The sequence below is a fragment of the Dermacentor variabilis genome, chromosome 6 (genome assembly GCF_050947875.1).
Source record: "Dermacentor variabilis isolate Ectoservices chromosome 6, ASM5094787v1, whole genome shotgun sequence".
Classification (NCBI taxonomy): domain Eukaryota; kingdom Metazoa; phylum Arthropoda; class Arachnida; order Ixodida; family Ixodidae; genus Dermacentor; species Dermacentor variabilis.
The window spans coordinates 183,369,195-183,386,005 of record NC_134573.1 but is presented as its reverse complement, the minus strand read 5'-3'; the positions used below and the strand labels follow the sequence as shown (position 1 = coordinate 183,386,005).

The 16,811-nt window shown below is 40.9% G+C and overlaps 1 protein-coding gene across 7 annotated transcripts in view; it reads left to right on the top strand.

The window, feature by feature from the left end:
• Nucleotides 1–16,811, top strand: part of LOC142585926 (kynureninase-like) — a 73,353-nt gene that overhangs the window by 36,460 nt on the left and 20,082 nt on the right. For all 7 annotated transcript variants that reach the window (XR_012829150.1, XM_075697027.1, XM_075697025.1 and 4 more), the window contains 7 exons: nucleotides 2,916–2,998; nucleotides 5,413–5,474; nucleotides 11,134–11,205; nucleotides 11,302–11,376; nucleotides 11,945–12,091; nucleotides 14,212–14,310; nucleotides 16,345–16,477. Coding sequence is in view for 6 of the 7 variants with exons in the window: in XM_075697027.1 (XP_075553142.1) it covers nucleotides 2,916–2,998; nucleotides 5,413–5,474; nucleotides 11,134–11,205; nucleotides 11,302–11,376; nucleotides 11,945–12,091; nucleotides 14,212–14,310; nucleotides 16,345–16,477 (671 nt within the window). In the remaining variant the exon portion in view is untranslated. The remainder of the gene's footprint in view (nucleotides 1–2,915; nucleotides 2,999–5,412; nucleotides 5,475–11,133; nucleotides 11,206–11,301; nucleotides 11,377–11,944; nucleotides 12,092–14,211; nucleotides 14,311–16,344; nucleotides 16,478–16,811) is intronic.

Genomic DNA, 16,811 nt, shown 5'->3' with positions numbered 1-16,811 from the left:
GTATGTAAAGTTGGCTGTTGTCATGTTCATATGAATGCAACCATATCATACCTGCTTTAAGCGAATGAAAAGGCTTCAGAAAGAATCATGGAACGATGTTGTCCTGCCCACAAACATATCTTTCATAATGCTGCCAGAGTGGCAGATTTGAAAAGGGCCAGCTCCTTGCCTGCCTGCAGGTTGGGTAAGGCAATGAATGACTTGCTTGGTGACTATCAATATACATAAATTGGTGTGGTTACAATTTGCAACTAACTTATGTGGCTTGTAGTAACCCTAAAATGTTTTTCACACATACACACACAAACTATGTTTTTAAGAAATAAAAATTTGGAGGCCTTAGTAAGAAGACTCAAATATTGATAAAAGATTTACAGTAAAATATTGCTTTAACTTTTTATTGTCATAACATAGGAAGAACAATATAATGCAAAGTTGGAAGCTGCTAATTCAGTGTAATCTGAACCTGCAATGAACAGGTGATTTCTTGTTTTTTCAGCAATTTCAAAAATGGATTACAAAAATTGACATTTTACAAATAGTGCATTATATCATGAAAACAACTGAAATATTTTTTGCAAGTAGATGTGTTAGCTATTATTGAGTTGAATGTTTTCCGATGCAAGAAAGAACACTAATTAATGACAGTGAGCAGATTTGGCAAGAAATTTGTAATCTGCTAGGGAAACTGTTAAAATATCATTGTTTTGTATCACTGTACTCCCCATAATAAAGTGACATATTGTTTTTAGTTAGCAGAGGGTTACTTTTATATTCAAGGCTATGTTCAAGATTTTTAAATTAACCCGCCGTGGTTACTTAGTGGCTAGGGTGTTGGACTGCTGAGCATGAGGTCGCAGGATCGGATCCTGGCCGCGGCGGCCACATTTTGATGGGGGCAAAATGCGAAAACACCTATGTACTTAGATTTAGGTGCACGTTAAAGAACCCCAGGTGGTCCAAATTTCCGGAGTCCTCCATTACGGCGTGCCTCATAATCAGAAAGTGGATTTGTCAAGTAAAACCCTATAATTAAGATTTTTAAATTGTCAACACTAGTCAGAACATTAGAAAATAAGCTACATCTCCACACGGCGACTGAAAGGGCTAATAAAAAAAAAATCAAATCAGGCACTGCAGTGCACTTTTGGAAGCTGCCTTGCTGAGAAAAAGAGAAAAAACAAAAGCTGAGGGACTTACTATGAAGCCGGTGCTATATATTCTGTAAACTAGTAATTTTTTGCAGGTTTGTCAGCCAAACTGACTTATGTCCCTTCTGCAAGCATGCATACTGCTTAAAGAGCATAACACGTAGGCTAAAATATGAAGAAAAGCAAACATGTTTCAGGATGATTATTTACTACAAGTGCATCCTTTTTAATTTGAACATTTGCAATGGTTGTTTGGCTATACACTCCTATACAATGGCTTCGATCTTTGAAGCATATCAGTGTTGTAGGGCCAAAAGTGATGTAAAAGTTGATTATTGCATATGCAACTTACTGTTCTATTCCCAGAGCTGCTTAGAGCAGGACGGGCTATACTGAGCACATATACCCTATAAACCACAAATTTTGCCTGGAGGTACATTAGATGTATCAGTTGGAGATTGAAGACCTCCAATAGAGGTTGAGAATACTCCAGCTTACGTGAAAATAACATTGATGGTACTGTCAAAAGTCCTCTCTTTTTACGTTGAAAAGATGTTATATAAATAGCTCTGCTGGATATTTGTTACATTTTTTGGATATTAGTGTAAAGCTGAAATGCACTGCAACCGCGTTACCAAGATGAAATTTTGTAGATTCACATTACTGCATAGGGACAGTTTAGCATATTCTTCTTGACGGGCCGTAAATAGAACATAAAATTTCAGTAACGTTGCTGAGAAATAGAAACTTGCGAGACTGCCTGGCGTCACAGGGCTTTTGCATATTACTTGCTATGTTGAATATTATATCCGTAGTAGGCACTATGTGACAGGTGCAAGGGGAGGAACGCCACACAGCAAGATCAGATACCTCACATGAATGCAGAAGTGCTCGCGCTCGCCCGCCACATTGGTGTGCAGAGTCCCTATTCTTCAAGATTCAAGACCTCACACCTGGTACAAGTATATCGTTACATTAGCTCACATTTTAAAAGCGAACTGAATGTGTAAATAGGAGAGTAGATGCAAACATGGTAGTAATGAACTATAATTTGAACAAGTGGAAAAAACATGTTTGTCATAAGGAAACTGAAAAAAAAAAAAACGCCTCTGGGAGGACAGCTATTCATGTGTGGTCGAAAAAGTTTTGTCATGTCCTTACAAAATACATTATATATATATATATATATATTTGAGGAAATATTTTGCAAAATACAAATAAATACAATAATTAGTCGTTAATAATTAAATACTAATTTGTTTCCAACGTTGTGGCCAGCTGAAGACCAGCCTTTATCAAAAGTAAATTATTTCTATTGTACTAGTTGTAAGAAACGCTTATTTTTCAATTATATATATATATATATATATATATATGGACAAACTTTAGGTGATACTGTTTAAACGGTGTGCACCAATAAATGTATAACTACCGATTGGTGCTTGAATGATATCCTATGTACATCCACAATACGTTGTCTGGTAGGCTAGCAATAATGTAGATAGCACGTCCTATAAACAGCCACACTTTTTATTATAAAAACAGCACGTATGTAAGACGTAACATGTACGTGACTTAAAGACGTTGACGTTTGGGTCAATTGTAGACGTTTAGGAGACGTTCATGGTTCACAGGGTAGTAGTTTAGCTAGACACTACTAACAACATTGCTGTGTTGGGCTGCATTCATAACCATTGCATGTTTTATGATTTCTCAGTGTCTTGGAGTTAAGTTTAGTTGCTACTTCTAAAATAACTTTTGCAGTGGTGCAGAGTGCCATGTGCATGGGTATCTGCCGGCAGCCACGTGTGATCTCTACCCGAGGAAGCTCATGGCAGACATCGTAGGTGCGACCTAATTTTTTACAATGTTTTCTCTTTGGTTGATATAACTTGTAGTTACTCAACTACTAGACGAAATCTTTAAATTGGACGCTGCATACATTAAACTGTAGACTTTACATCTTTGCCCAAAGCAGTGCTAATGGTCACAATGCAACGTACACATTTGGCTCATCGTGACTGCCCGACCAGATATTGGTGTTCTTCCAGCAAGCGTAGCAGAGGACAGTGTGCACCCAAAAAGTTCCTGAGCAGCTAGATGTAAAGTGGCACATTTGCATCTTGCATTTTAGAAGGCACTGGCTCTCTCAGCTGCCCAAATTGCACTAGGGCCAACGCTGGACCAGCATTCCTGTATGTATGACCATAAGGGTCCAATATATGTCCACTTCATTCTGACATATGTACAATTTAGGGCCAGTGTGGTCCAATCTTGACCTTTCTTCACTTACTGCTAGGGTATAGTATCTAGAGTTGCGAGTTTAGGCCTGCTGTCAGCGTGACTCAAGTGCAGTAAGTGCAAGAAGAAGTAGAAGTGCAAATTGAAGGCTACTTGAAACTGCTCTGTCAATTAATTGCACATATTCAATGGGCACACATTCAAACTGCACATGTTTAAGTGTTCTTAATGATTGTTAACTAACTGCACAAGCCAGAAAAAAGATGACACACAAGTGCAAAACTTCCTTTGCTGTCATGCATTAATCATAGTTATTCTCACAATGTTCTCTGAAACGCCCTCTGTCTACTTACCTAAGATATCTTGGTACAAGATCATCATCATCATCATCATCATCAGCCTGGTTACGCCCACTGCAGGGCAAAGGCCTCTCCCATATTTCTCCAACAGCCCCGGTCATGTACTAATTGTGGCCATGCCATCCCTGCAAACTTCTTACAAGATAGGTGCGAAGTAAAGCAAAATTTTGTGAACTGTGTGAATCTGTTTCATGCTTTCATTAATTGATGCTAAATAATGTGACAATGCCATTTTATTGTGTACTAAAGGTTTTAATTAGAACATGTTTTCTTTATTTCTGATGGGTTGCGCAAGAAGGAATCTAATTTTGTAAGTGTTGTTTTGACCTCTTGCTGTCCCTTAAAGAATACTGTAAACCTGTAACATGTTGATCAGCATATTGAATGCTCAAGTTTATTTAAGTATACTGAGAACAGACAAAATGATGCGCATACCGAGCTAGTGTTTATAAATTTTACCTGTATGCAACTTCACTTTTTTTTTTGTGCGCACTTGGATGTTACCCGAATTTCCCTGTGATCCATTGTGTGCAATGCAGTGAAAGCTAGTAGTCAGCCTGCATGGCTTTTTTATGCTCAATATTGGAAGACTTATGGCACATTTTTTGGTGCAAATGTCTAAACAATGCATTCATAACATATATTTAGAGAGCTTTTCTTTGTGTGTGTGTTAAAAGGCACATGTGTATTATTGTTGCCAGTAGTAGTAGTAATGAGACCAGGGCTGGGCTACACATTTTGGAAGGCAACAAATATGATTTCTGGAGGTCGGCGAATATTTGAAGTTTCAGTTTCAGTTTATTTTTCATTTAAGACACATGGTTGTTAGTAGTACCCTTGGTTAAAAGGACACTCACGGTTAACATGGACACTCACATTATGTTTGCCTACCTCTAACGATTTTGCAAGTGCTCGATGCTTTGAGATGCATATTCCTCGCAGAAGCACATCATTGTGACTAAACATATTTTAAGAATTGGTGCACTGTAGGAATTTACAATGCAGCCATGAAAAATTCCTAGGAAAAAGGAAACGGTTGTGCAAGCAAAGAAGCTGCTAAATATGAAAAGCTTCCACCATGTTTATAGAGAGCTAATTTTGGTGCTAGATAATGGCAGGTATCGCATAATCCCCTAGATAACGGTGGCAAAAAAAAAAAAAAAAAATCCAGGGCATCTCCACTTAAAGAAAAATAATACCACGACTAACTACATCTAGGCACATATTTCTGCAACTACTGACACTGGCTATAATCACCACCATGCCACACATCACCCTTTTTTCAAGCAGAAGGATTGTACAAATATTTATGCTTGTAAAATTTAGCACTATGCTCATCTATGATTTGCTTTGTGTACCATAGAGTGTCCTCTAAGTATTACTAATATTGTAGTATATACCTAGAAAATTGGAAGATATAGATATATAGCCTACAGGGCATGATGATGCAAGGGTTTTAGTTGACTTACTTCTGATTTCCTTAAATAAAAGGTCTTTATAATCCTCACAAGCATTTTTGAAACCACAACTGAAGTGCAACTTGAGCTGTACTTGTGAATATTGTGGGCAGTATATGTCAATACTTCACAGAGAATCACCCTGTAGTGGTTGCACATTCATTCTTGCAAAGAGTATGACACCTGGTTTTGTCTCCCTTATAGGGGCTGATCCAGATGAGATTGTTTTCATGAATGGTCTCACTGTAAATTTGCACTTGCTTATGGTAAGTAAATGCTTGAAAGGATACTGCATGTTTTGCACAAAAATTCTTGTAAAATGACGCCGTCCGGTAGTTGACAGTCAGCAGCCTGACTTCGTTTTTTTTAAATTGAATTAGACAGTCATTTTCAAATGAAGTATCTCGTAATTCCTACAGTCACAAAACTTCAGAGACTGAGTGATCGATCTCTCTCATTGATGTCATTCAACAAAATGTCAGACAGATCAGCACCATTTCTTTTTTCATTCAAATTTGTCTTGGATGTCACCCTCCCTCCCTCCCTTTTATTTGCGCCACTACCTTTATCTTCACATGTGCACAATGTAATCGAAAGAGGGAGGAAAAAGGGAGGGAGGGAAAACTGGCCATCGTGAACCAGTTCTTCCTGTGCTCATTAGGTGACATGATTTCTCACACTGCTTCATAAAACAGCAATAAACAGTCACGGAGCACTAAAGGGCCAGTTGCTTTGCATCGCTTATCCTCATGCTCGCTGTGTCTATCTTTCATTTATCATCGCATTCATCTCAAGTAGCATGCTAGGCTTCTGCCAGGCAAACTTCTCCAGTTTTCACTAAAGAGTCTCTGTTTCTCTCTCTGATTTGCTTTACGTAAGAAGGTGGCAGAGAGCATAAATATGAAAAGAGCACAAAGCACAGCTTACATGTGTTTTTGTTGCAATATTCTCCTACAATAGGTGTTATTGGTGGTGTGGAGCAGGCAGGTTTAGCCTAGCATTCTTGGCGGTAATTGTTCTGCTTGAGTATATTATAAGTTAGCAAGGGTGCGTCATCAAACGTTGATCAACTCCTCGTCTGAAAGAAAAGCCATCAACAGTCGCTGAACTCCCTGATTACTGCGGGGCTTTCAGGGATCACTATGACTAAGTTCGCATGTGGAAGACCTCTCTTCTGTAAGTTGTGAAGCAACGCCTTTCTTTTTGCATCGAATTGGAGGCATAACTAGGTGAAGTGTTCCACATAACCATTTCACCACATAAGGCACAAAGCGGGGAAGTGGATCGTCCAGTCTTAAATAACCATGCTCGTGAATAGGCAGAGCTAGTTCAAACGTGATATAAAAAAGCAGCCTCTCCAGGAGTAAGTTTTTGGATCCCACAGGGTTAATGTCCCCACAGTAAGCCTATTGTAACTTGTACTATAGTTTTTACAATAAAATATCCACTATATTGGCTTGTGCAATTCTCTTTAATTTTTATTTGTCACTGAGTCTTCCATTATTTTCTACATCTAATTCCTTCGTTGTTTGTTAACATTAAAAAGACCGACAACTAGCCAGAATGTGTTGCAAGACGTTGATGGAAATGAAATGACCATGATCTAAAGTGATAGAATCCAGCACGCTGTTTGGAATTTAAGTAGGAAATATGATTTTAAGTTGGCAAAGGAAGTCGGAAAAACCAGTAAGTGGCGAGGCCTGCGGTGAAATCTTCATACTTCAAAATGAAGTGAAGAGATTGCTGTACGTAAGTCTGCTGCCATTAACAACAGCATAATTATTGCTTAAAATTGCTGTTTGCTTTATTCTATGCGTATTACGAAGTTAAGAAAGCCCATGCTAACAAGCGGCGCTCATGTCATCCCTGTTGTTGCTGTTGTACGCACGCGAGTATAGCACGAGTTTGCAAATACCCAGAGAATGAAGCCAACAACTAAAACAGATACAAGAACTCTACACACAGGAAATAGATAGAACAGAACAAACACCGGAGGTGGACCGGCGGCTACTCGGGCTATGGGAGGCAAGACGCGGCCTCACAAAACGCTGGAAAAGACAAAAGCTAAACAGGAAACTCAAGAAGAAGATAGCAGAGATCACAAAGAAGGCAGAAGAGTACGCAACACAGCTGGCCAGGCAAGGGTGGCAGCAGTTCTGCAGCTCACTGAACGGCACGCTCAGCACAGCCAAGACGTGGCGCATACTAAAAGCCCTCATGAACCCAAACAAAACGAAAACAGAAAGCAGCAAAGCAATCCAGAAACTGGTCCACCAGCACGAAGGCTCCGACGAGGAACTATTGGAGGCAGTGCGTGGGATAGAGGGCAACTCAAGGGTGGACCGCCTAGTTCGCGAACTCACGCACCGAGCAGGGCAGTCGGAAACCCTAGAGGCCCCCTTAACGGTGGAGCCGACGTATGCAGAAATACTTAACCACTACAGAGGAAGGAGACTTAAATACCCCTCACCCCACACATCGCTCACACAACATGAGGCAGTAAGCTGGCGAAGACTGCAAGCAGGTACGTTCTTCAACCTGCACACATTACAAAAAATCTTCCCTACCCAGTACAGGGATACATGTCCGTGGTGCGGAACAACCCCCACGTTCTACCACATCACGTGGGAATGCAAGCGTAATTTCGCATTCCATAAAGTAAATAACCCAAGTGTGGAACAATGGGAGGGTCTGCTCACCAGCAGCGAGCTCGCAGCCCAACGGGCAATTGTGCAGCACGCCTGCGAGGCAGCAAGACTCAGCGGTGCCCTGGAATAGGGGCGCCGACCTTGTGAAGCGGCCAGGACTCAAAACATGAAGACACCGGCCCACTGCCAATCTCTCTGATGAGATATAGAGAAATAAAGTTTTTCCATTCCATCATCTCCTTGCAGTACAAGATGCCATCGACAAGTTGTGCCATACATAGGTGTGTTTTTTACCTTCTTGTCAGCGCCTCTGTCACACTGTACCAAGGCCAAGCTCTCAGCCGACTGTCGACAGATTGTCGTCGTCGGTACAATGTGACAGAGGCACCGACACGAAAGAAAAAAAATGCTGTCACCGACAGTCGGCAGGCCGAAGTTGGTGTCGGGTTGGCCTAGTGTGAGTGAGCATTTACCAATTGGCATTCTCCAGGCACGTTGCTTTGTGAGGATGCACGACTCTCACGCGTCCCCTGATATGTTGTTTTCCTGTATTGCTCTCGTCTCCTGTAATCTGGCTTCGCCGCGTGGCTTGGTGCCAGCAGCAGTCGGTCTGGTTGAAGCGCATTGCGAGAGACGGCGCAAGTGTGACTCTGCTAACGCCACCTAACGGCGGGATTACTTGGGCGCGGAAAGGAGAAGGCTCTTCCTCTTTGGCTCAGGGTCGGCAAGTGGCGCAGACATTCTGTGCGTGCGCCGATCCATGCTTCTGCGAGACCATCTCGCGAGGATTACCGCGGGATGGACGGACACGATCGTTCGAACGCGCCACTGTTCATGTGACCGTACGCGCGAATGACCAGGCGTTGGTGTCTAGCATGGGGTGAACATATTCGCTCGTTACCCAGTCGCGGTGAGTCGGACTTCCACAATTTGTCGCGCGCCCATCACCATGTTTTGTGGATAGCAACTTGGCTAGCAGGCATTAGTCTATGAAAGGTGCAATAAATGACCTTGTGATTGTTTGCACTACTGTTTTGTCGTTCCTTTGTCCCAAGAGCACGGGTAAGAACCCCACAGTTTGTGGCGGGGACAATGGTCTATCGTACAAGTCGGGTTCGTCACTTCCGCTGCGACTTTCATTCATAGAAGCATGACGTTCAGGTGCTACTGCAAAAGGATCTAAATTCTGAGCACGCATGCAAGCTAAAATCCTTTGTTCCAGCTCGCTCAGGTCATCAAGAGACGACACCGGAAATCAGAAGCGCACGCTTGGCTACAGCAATGCGAACCGCATATTACATGTAAAAGCGTCATTTCGTTTTCTGTGCACTTAGTTTTATTTTGACTAGTCAAATACCGAAGCAGTTAGGCAGGAAACCGCAAAAATAAGTAGCTATTATCGCAGAAATACTTTAGCACTCTGGAAAACATGAATCGCTGGAACATCAACTTCATAAACAAAATAATACTTTCTCACACCTACGGCTGCTCTTGTCTGCTTCCCACTAGTGCCTGCCTATAATCGCTATTGCGCTCACCTATCAGTTTTCAGCTTGCTCCCAGTCAACAACTTCATCCTCACTGCAGATCCAAAATTTCTGAAAAAATGTTCTACGGCATTTTCCTCATTACTGCTTCATGATTAGACGCTCTGGCTGGTAAGCTTTCCATTGCACTAAGAAAAGTGGGTACCATGAAAATTGGTTGTCAGTCCCTTTAAGCACCCTTTTAACTTGGCAGCATTGGACATTGTCAGTTGTGGTACTCCTGCATGTAACATGTAATGAGGCAACTCACATCTAATAGAATAATTTTTCTGGAGCATGGGGCTTGAGCTACCCTCACGTGCATTGAGAAGATGTCTAAATTTCTTTTTGACAAAAGAAATGCAGTTGTCAGTTTTGTTGAAAAGACCGACCACAACTGAATAATTAACCCTGTGAGGGTCGATTTCTTCTAATTCTTCTTAGAGAGTTATTTAAAAAAATATGTGCTGCAATTTTTCTTGGGTGACTGTAAAGTGAGAAAAGATATTTTGTGTTGGGTATATATGTACTCTTCATTCATGAATAACAACAATAAAAACAGGAAATAAACTTATAAGAATTAAAAATTTGATGCATTGTTATACACATAGTTCAAGGCTTTGAAAATGCGCACACGAAAGTATTCGCAAGACTTCAATATTCCTGCTCTTACACTAATATGTACATCCATACCGTAATCGAACTGCATAGGTGCGTGCACTCAAGAAAGTATGGTTGTGTGCCCGTCAAAAAAGCAAAATGTGTGACAAACTTCCGCTAATCTTCATCTTATCGCCAACCAGAGGCAGTTAGTTTTCGCGAGTGTCAAAAAAAAAAAGTAACGGAAACGCATGCACGGTGGCATCCTTCCTATGTGCATCCCTGTGAGCAATAAACGAGCGAGAAAAAAGCGGTCGCCCTTTGAGCAATTAGTAACGAGATAGCCATCAGTTTTGCAAGTGCAAGAACCTGAAACCACCTACGGAACAAAACCGAAACCGCCGCCCGCCTGCACGCGTGCCAATGCGTGAGCGGTAGTATGTAGACGCGCGGGAGCAAACTAGCTCTAAAACAAACCATGCAACGAAAACTGAGAAAAGGAGGCATGCGAAAAAAATTCCCTGTATTCCCACATAATGGCAGCACAGGACAGAAAAGAAAAAGTTAGGAAATTGGCGCGCTTTTTAAACTTACAGACGGTGCCATAAATATATGGCATCAACCATTTTTGGACTTGTTCGCGGCGCCATATATTTACGTCATTGACCCTCAAAGGGTTAAAGATTCATGCATTTTTCTAGAATTTCTAAAGAAGTTTGTTTTTGTGGACTCCTTACTCGTGCTGGTTACTTCTTAATTTCTAATTTACTAAACAATGCCCATTTGCTTTTATATAATGTGGTATCCCTGGCAATTAGTTCTGTTAAACAGAAATTCTAATAAGCTGAACCAACTTTCAAGGTATTCTCATTTGAAAAGGAATCCCATGTAGCCAGTTGAATACCAACTCATATCGTTCTTTTAAAGCCTCCTCCAACTATAAGCACTGTACTGAGGTGTAACAAGAATTTTGTGTGGCACCAAGTTGTCACTGGTTAGTAGTTACACCCATGTTGTTTGAGAATCATTGGTGTTTTTAGCTCCAACATTGTCTCTTTTATTTTTGAAATCTGGCTAGTGCTGTCTCAGCCCACAGTTCTAGTCTGTCTGAGATGATGTTACTACGGTACTACATATAACCCTTCTTTCAGATGACATACTACAGGCCACAAGGAAAACGATGCAAGATGGTCATCGAGTCGTATGCCTTTCCATCAGACATGGTCAGTAAGTAAATGTGTGATACTGTAAACCGTATACTATGAGAAAAAAATGTTTACGACATGCCACTATGTTTGTCCTCTTCATGACACTCGCAGTATGCTGCACAGTCTCAAGTAGCCCACCACGGCCTTGATGTTGCATCTAATCTTCTCATCCTAAAGCCAAGACAGGTATGCAGTGTTCATATCTAGTTTAAGCTGCAAGGTAAGTTTTGCCTGACTAAGGTCATGGAAATCGGAGCTGCTTGAGGAGTTGTCTTCACTTCGTTCATGTGCCCAATGAATTGCCACAAAGTTTCCTTGGGCAAGTTTGTTCTAAATGATGAGACATAAAAGTACAACTTACTGATGACACACAAAAGGCACCTGTATATGGTCATTATGTCCTGTGTTTTGATAAAGTTTTACTTTCATGTACCATTATCACTAAAAAGTTTTGACACAAAGCAAAAATGATGATAGGACATTACTGAACACTTATTAAAAATTTCATTCTTAATCATGCCACTAGAACATTCATAATGCATAAAAGAAACTGAACACATTCAGTATATAAACATCAGTGGAGGTCGGTGAAGGCAAAATCAGCCAGAAAGCTAAAAGAGACATGATATCTAGTTTCCAAGGGCAATCTCATTCCCTTGTATAGAGATTAATATACTCGCAATTTCATAGACAATAATTTGTGCCGTGTCCCATGATTATTAACACACACCTTATTTTTGCACTTTTTGTGTAGGGCGAGCAACTACTTAGAGAGGAGGACATTTACGACCTTATTGAGAAGGAAGGCGAAAGTATTGCCCTCTTGCTCCTGCCTGGAGTCCAGTACTACACTGGGCAGGTATTTGATGTGCCTGGGATCACAAATGCAGCACGCAAAAAGGTACGTTGGACAACTAAGCTGCAGCAGGCAGTGACATGTCACGGCTTGTCACTCGCCCTTCTGAAGAAAAAAAAAATCTATAAGGTGGCAAATGATCTACTAAGTGCTGATGTGGACTGTAACACATTGTTCACATGCCACTGCATGTCACTCACCCTTATTGTTACATTGTTAGTTGGACACTGCGCTGGACGAAGGCGAGCTAGACGCAAGCTGACAAGCTGGAAGAATGGATGTTTATTTTCAGGAAGGAGAGGAAGGGAACCAGGGTGAAGGAAACATAAAATAGGGAGCCAGAATGCCACGTGTAGTTGTCAGCTTCAGTTGAGCCAAAAAATAATAACGTTGCAGTTACAACACTTATGAAGAAAAAAAAATATAGAAAGTGGCAAATGATCCACTAATGTGCTAGTGTGTATTGTAAAAGCAAATGGAGACATATCTTATTGAATCAACATAGTGAGAAACCCGCTATGATGATGAATGTTATGGTACGACATCTTAGATACAAACTGCACATGACTAGAAGAGGAACACAAAGACAAAAGCACTAACCATAACCCAGGAAGGGCTTTCTGTGCAGCAGTTTTTTGTCTTTGCATTCACCTTCATATCACTAGCAGTGCACACCGATGGTGGGATGTAAAATATCACTGTTTTGAATAGGCTAGATGTTGGTAATTCATCCTAAATTTTCAAACTGATTTTCTGCAATCCGATTACTAAATGCAAACAACTCTTCAGCATGTGCACTTCTTCATGTATTAAAAACTGGTCCTATATGTTACTTCAACCAATAATTTCTCTCAGTAAGAAAGCAAACTTTTACTTATCATTATCTGAGGTCAACCACGTCATTAGCTGCACACATTGATCTGCTACCTGATGCAAAAACCTTGATGGCAACTAGTCTGCCTCTGCATCATCTTTTGCTGGATTACCAATGCTTAGTGCAACTAGTGTGTGCTGCAACTGCTTTCTAAATTGTCGAAGTTGTATTTGCAGCTCACAAAACTTGGCATTGCTTAATTTTGTCATATAAACCTGGCACTGGTGTGGCTGAGACAAACTGGCAGAAATCGCTGAATACAGCAACTATAGCCTGAACTTGATAATGTTTTCAGGAAATGTCCACTTTTGATTTCCTAAATAGTTGCTTCACTGCAATGCACTTAAACAACACACACACACACACACTTTGTGCATGTAGTTGCAGTGAACAAGGCTCTGTGTATGATGATGTATGATAATGAGTAGTGCTTTAGACAGCTGGCTTTCTGCTGAGCACAAAGTCACGGTTTCATTTGCTGGCATCTATGGCTGTATGGCAATGAGTACAAAATGCAGGCACTCAGGTTCTTAAATTGAGGTGTGAAACTGCTTGTGGTCAAAATTTTGCAAGGTGAACTTCATTATTTAGTATTATTACTTTAGATACAAATGAGCTAGGACATAATGCAGAAACTTTTATACTAGTCACCTAACTTGTCCAGTGCATCACTTATTTTCTGCCTGGCTCCAGAGGTTTGTATGTATATTTTGAAAAGATAACCTACATGGGCAAAAAAATAGTGCGTCGGACGTCAGGGAGCCAGAAAATAGTAATGTCTTCTCTATTTGTAGCAATCATGACTTGTGTTTAATCCCATTTTTCATTTAAAAATTGGTCATCTTAGAAAGAGTTCATGCCAGCCTGGTGCCTGTCCCCTTCCTAGAGGACACAGACCAGGCATCGAACATAGTGCTGAGTGACAGTGTAGAACATCACATTATTCACTTAGACTGCATATATGCAAAATACTGTCTGTCTGTGTGCATATATGTTTCATGTAAGTTGAAGGTTCTCTACCTGAGTGGTTATTTACTTAATTTGTTCTTGTATTTTTTCATTATGTGTAGTCATGTCCCCTTGTTTTCACTTAGTATGTCTGATTTTCTTTATAATGCCTCTTTTTTTTTTTTACTAACATTCCTCTCCTCTTTCTCTATTCCTTAACCATGCATTTCTCTCTCTCTCTATCTCTCTCTCTCCCCTTATCTAGATATGCAAGTACAACTAAGATGCAGCAGCTAGGCCCGATGGGCTTCTTAATTTTTCCCAATTTACACTTGTTGTCTAGGGTTGCATCATCCTCTGGGACATGGCTCATGCTGTATGCAACATGGCACTCAAACTAAATGAATGGGATGTGGACATTGCAGCATGGTGCACATACAAGGTGAGCCATTCACTACACAACAGATGCAAAGGGTTTAGTGAAATCTACGAGAAAAGCCTGCTGTTTGCAGCTGGGCAAAACATGGAAATGCAGTCTTCAGAGGGGCAAATCTCATACTATTCCGCTCTCCCCTATGTTGCTTTTTCTTGTTGACTTTTCCTTTATTACTGATTTCAAGCCCTTCAAACTTTTGCTCATCATTTGTATCAGAGACTGTGGTCCAAATTGTCTGCCTTTTCCAGCATGCTTTATTAGAAACGAAGCTCCATAAGGCAGCTCATTTAGATTCCCCTTCTCTAGCATGTGCACATTCCTATGATGTCGGTCATCTGCATGTTGTTTTGTCTGTCCACCATGGCTATATAGAAGACAGAATTCTTCTCTTTAATCCTTTCAGCCATGGCTATGCTAAATAATTCTTCTTGGACTTGATGCTCAGGTAAATATTAATTTAGACTAAAGTGATAGATTAATGCTTCAGTGTCAAATGAGGCACCACTTTTGCTGAGAACAGAGCTTTTGTAAGGGAGAAGATGACAAACATAGGGCAGGATTAGTGCCGCTTCCGTGAAGATGCGGCACTAACTCGCGTTGCATTTAATATCAAGCTTATAGCTAGTATGCGATCAACCACCAATATATGAAAAGAAGTGTTTTAATTTCATTGCACGTCACCATGGAGAAATACGCAGTTTGGCTGATTTTAATGGACTTTTCTTAAACCATGCTGCCTCTCTGCAACACTCTGCTAGGACTACTTGTGGGAGTGTGGCAACCACCCTGTGCGAGCCTATATCTGGAAGAAAACAGCACTGATCAGCAGAGCATGGCCTCAGAAGTTGCTACCGCAGCTTGATTTGTATTGTGTTCACTTGGTTCACTGTAGGTGACTTGAATTGTAGGAATATTGAGCTGCTTTGATCATCATTGTTTTATCTGTAACTAAATAATCTATTAGCTCAATCATTGCAAGGTTTCTAGAACAATTGTCTGATAATCTATATTAATTCACTGGTTGCATTGAGTGGGTCCTTTATGTATATTGCTTAAAACCCTTGGAAGCCCTTATTACAATAAATTTTGTAACTTTGCTTGCTACTTTAATTAGGCTGCTTATACCGTATTCACCACCACTTCATGACTTTCTTATTTTAACCTTGTGCATGGCAACTTGTGCTTCAACACATTCTGTACTGGCAGCAGTGCTTAAAGTAACACTGCTGCAAGTGATTTATATACTGCTTTTGCTATCACAAGTAAAAGGCAACAGAAAGCTAACAGACATGCAAAATTCCACTACATGGAACATTTGTTGCCATATGTTCTAAGCAAGCATAACTATATATTGTCATGTGGTCGTGACGTCAAAGAACACAATAGCAATACTGTGAAAGGCAAAACTAGCTTTTATTGGGCGAACCTGTGCCCACAAAACAGGCTACACTTAAAGCACAACGAGAGCGGCGAACACAGTTGGCCATCGTCGAAAATCTGATCAGCGGGTCCAGCGCGTTGGCTTTTATACAGCAGTCATCTAATGTTCCAGACTAATCGTTGGGACCTGCGTGCTTTCCATATAGTTCTACACCATTCGCGTGATGCTATGAAATCAGATAACACAAGGTTCGGCGACAACAGACAGCGGATAGAAGCATCTAGTATAACTTTCCGGAAACTTCGGATACATGCAGGCGCGTCCCGCGCTGTGCGATAACATTTGTTAGGCGGCGAAATGTGGTCGCCCGATAAATATAAGTACACGCGTCAATATATAAGTAAGCTGATGAGTCTGCCAATGGTTCTCCACGAAATATATTTTGATGCATGATGAGCTGTGCTTACCAACAGCAGTATAGGTACAAGTTGCCATGACAAATAGGGGTCACCCATGGTACTGAAAAGCGATTTTCACCTTGCTCTCCTGTGCATAAGAGGAAGGTAATTTTAATCTTATTTAGTGCTATATGCTTGAGGCTTCTTGCATGTGTTAACTTTTGAAAGTACATATCTATCCATCACATTCCCTGTCTGCAGTACATGAACTCAGGTCCCGGCAGCATTGGAGTTGCATATATAAGCCACAAATTCCGAAAAGCCTGTGAGCGGCTTCCAGAACTGAGAGGCTGGTGGGGCAACAACATTGAGACCAAGTTCCTCATGAGACCTGGTACGTCCTGCCAGCAGTAATTTTTGTTATACTTTCTATGAGCTAAATCTAGTCCTTATTGTTTTGACGAGTGCCAGTGCTGAGTATGGTCACATTGATAAACTTGCACAATAACCTCAAACACTTTTGCCAATATCTCTAGTGACCAGCATTGGCAGTTATTACTGGGAGAACAGTAAAATTATGCAGATCCCATGCGCTGTGGGAATTGATTTAAGCGAAGATTTCTGTGCTGGTTGCTTTGATTGACAAAAATTAGCAGTGATGTTGACGGCAAAAGCTTAATTCCTTCAACCTTTAGTCTAACATGAGAGTGGTGAGTTCATGTTAAACG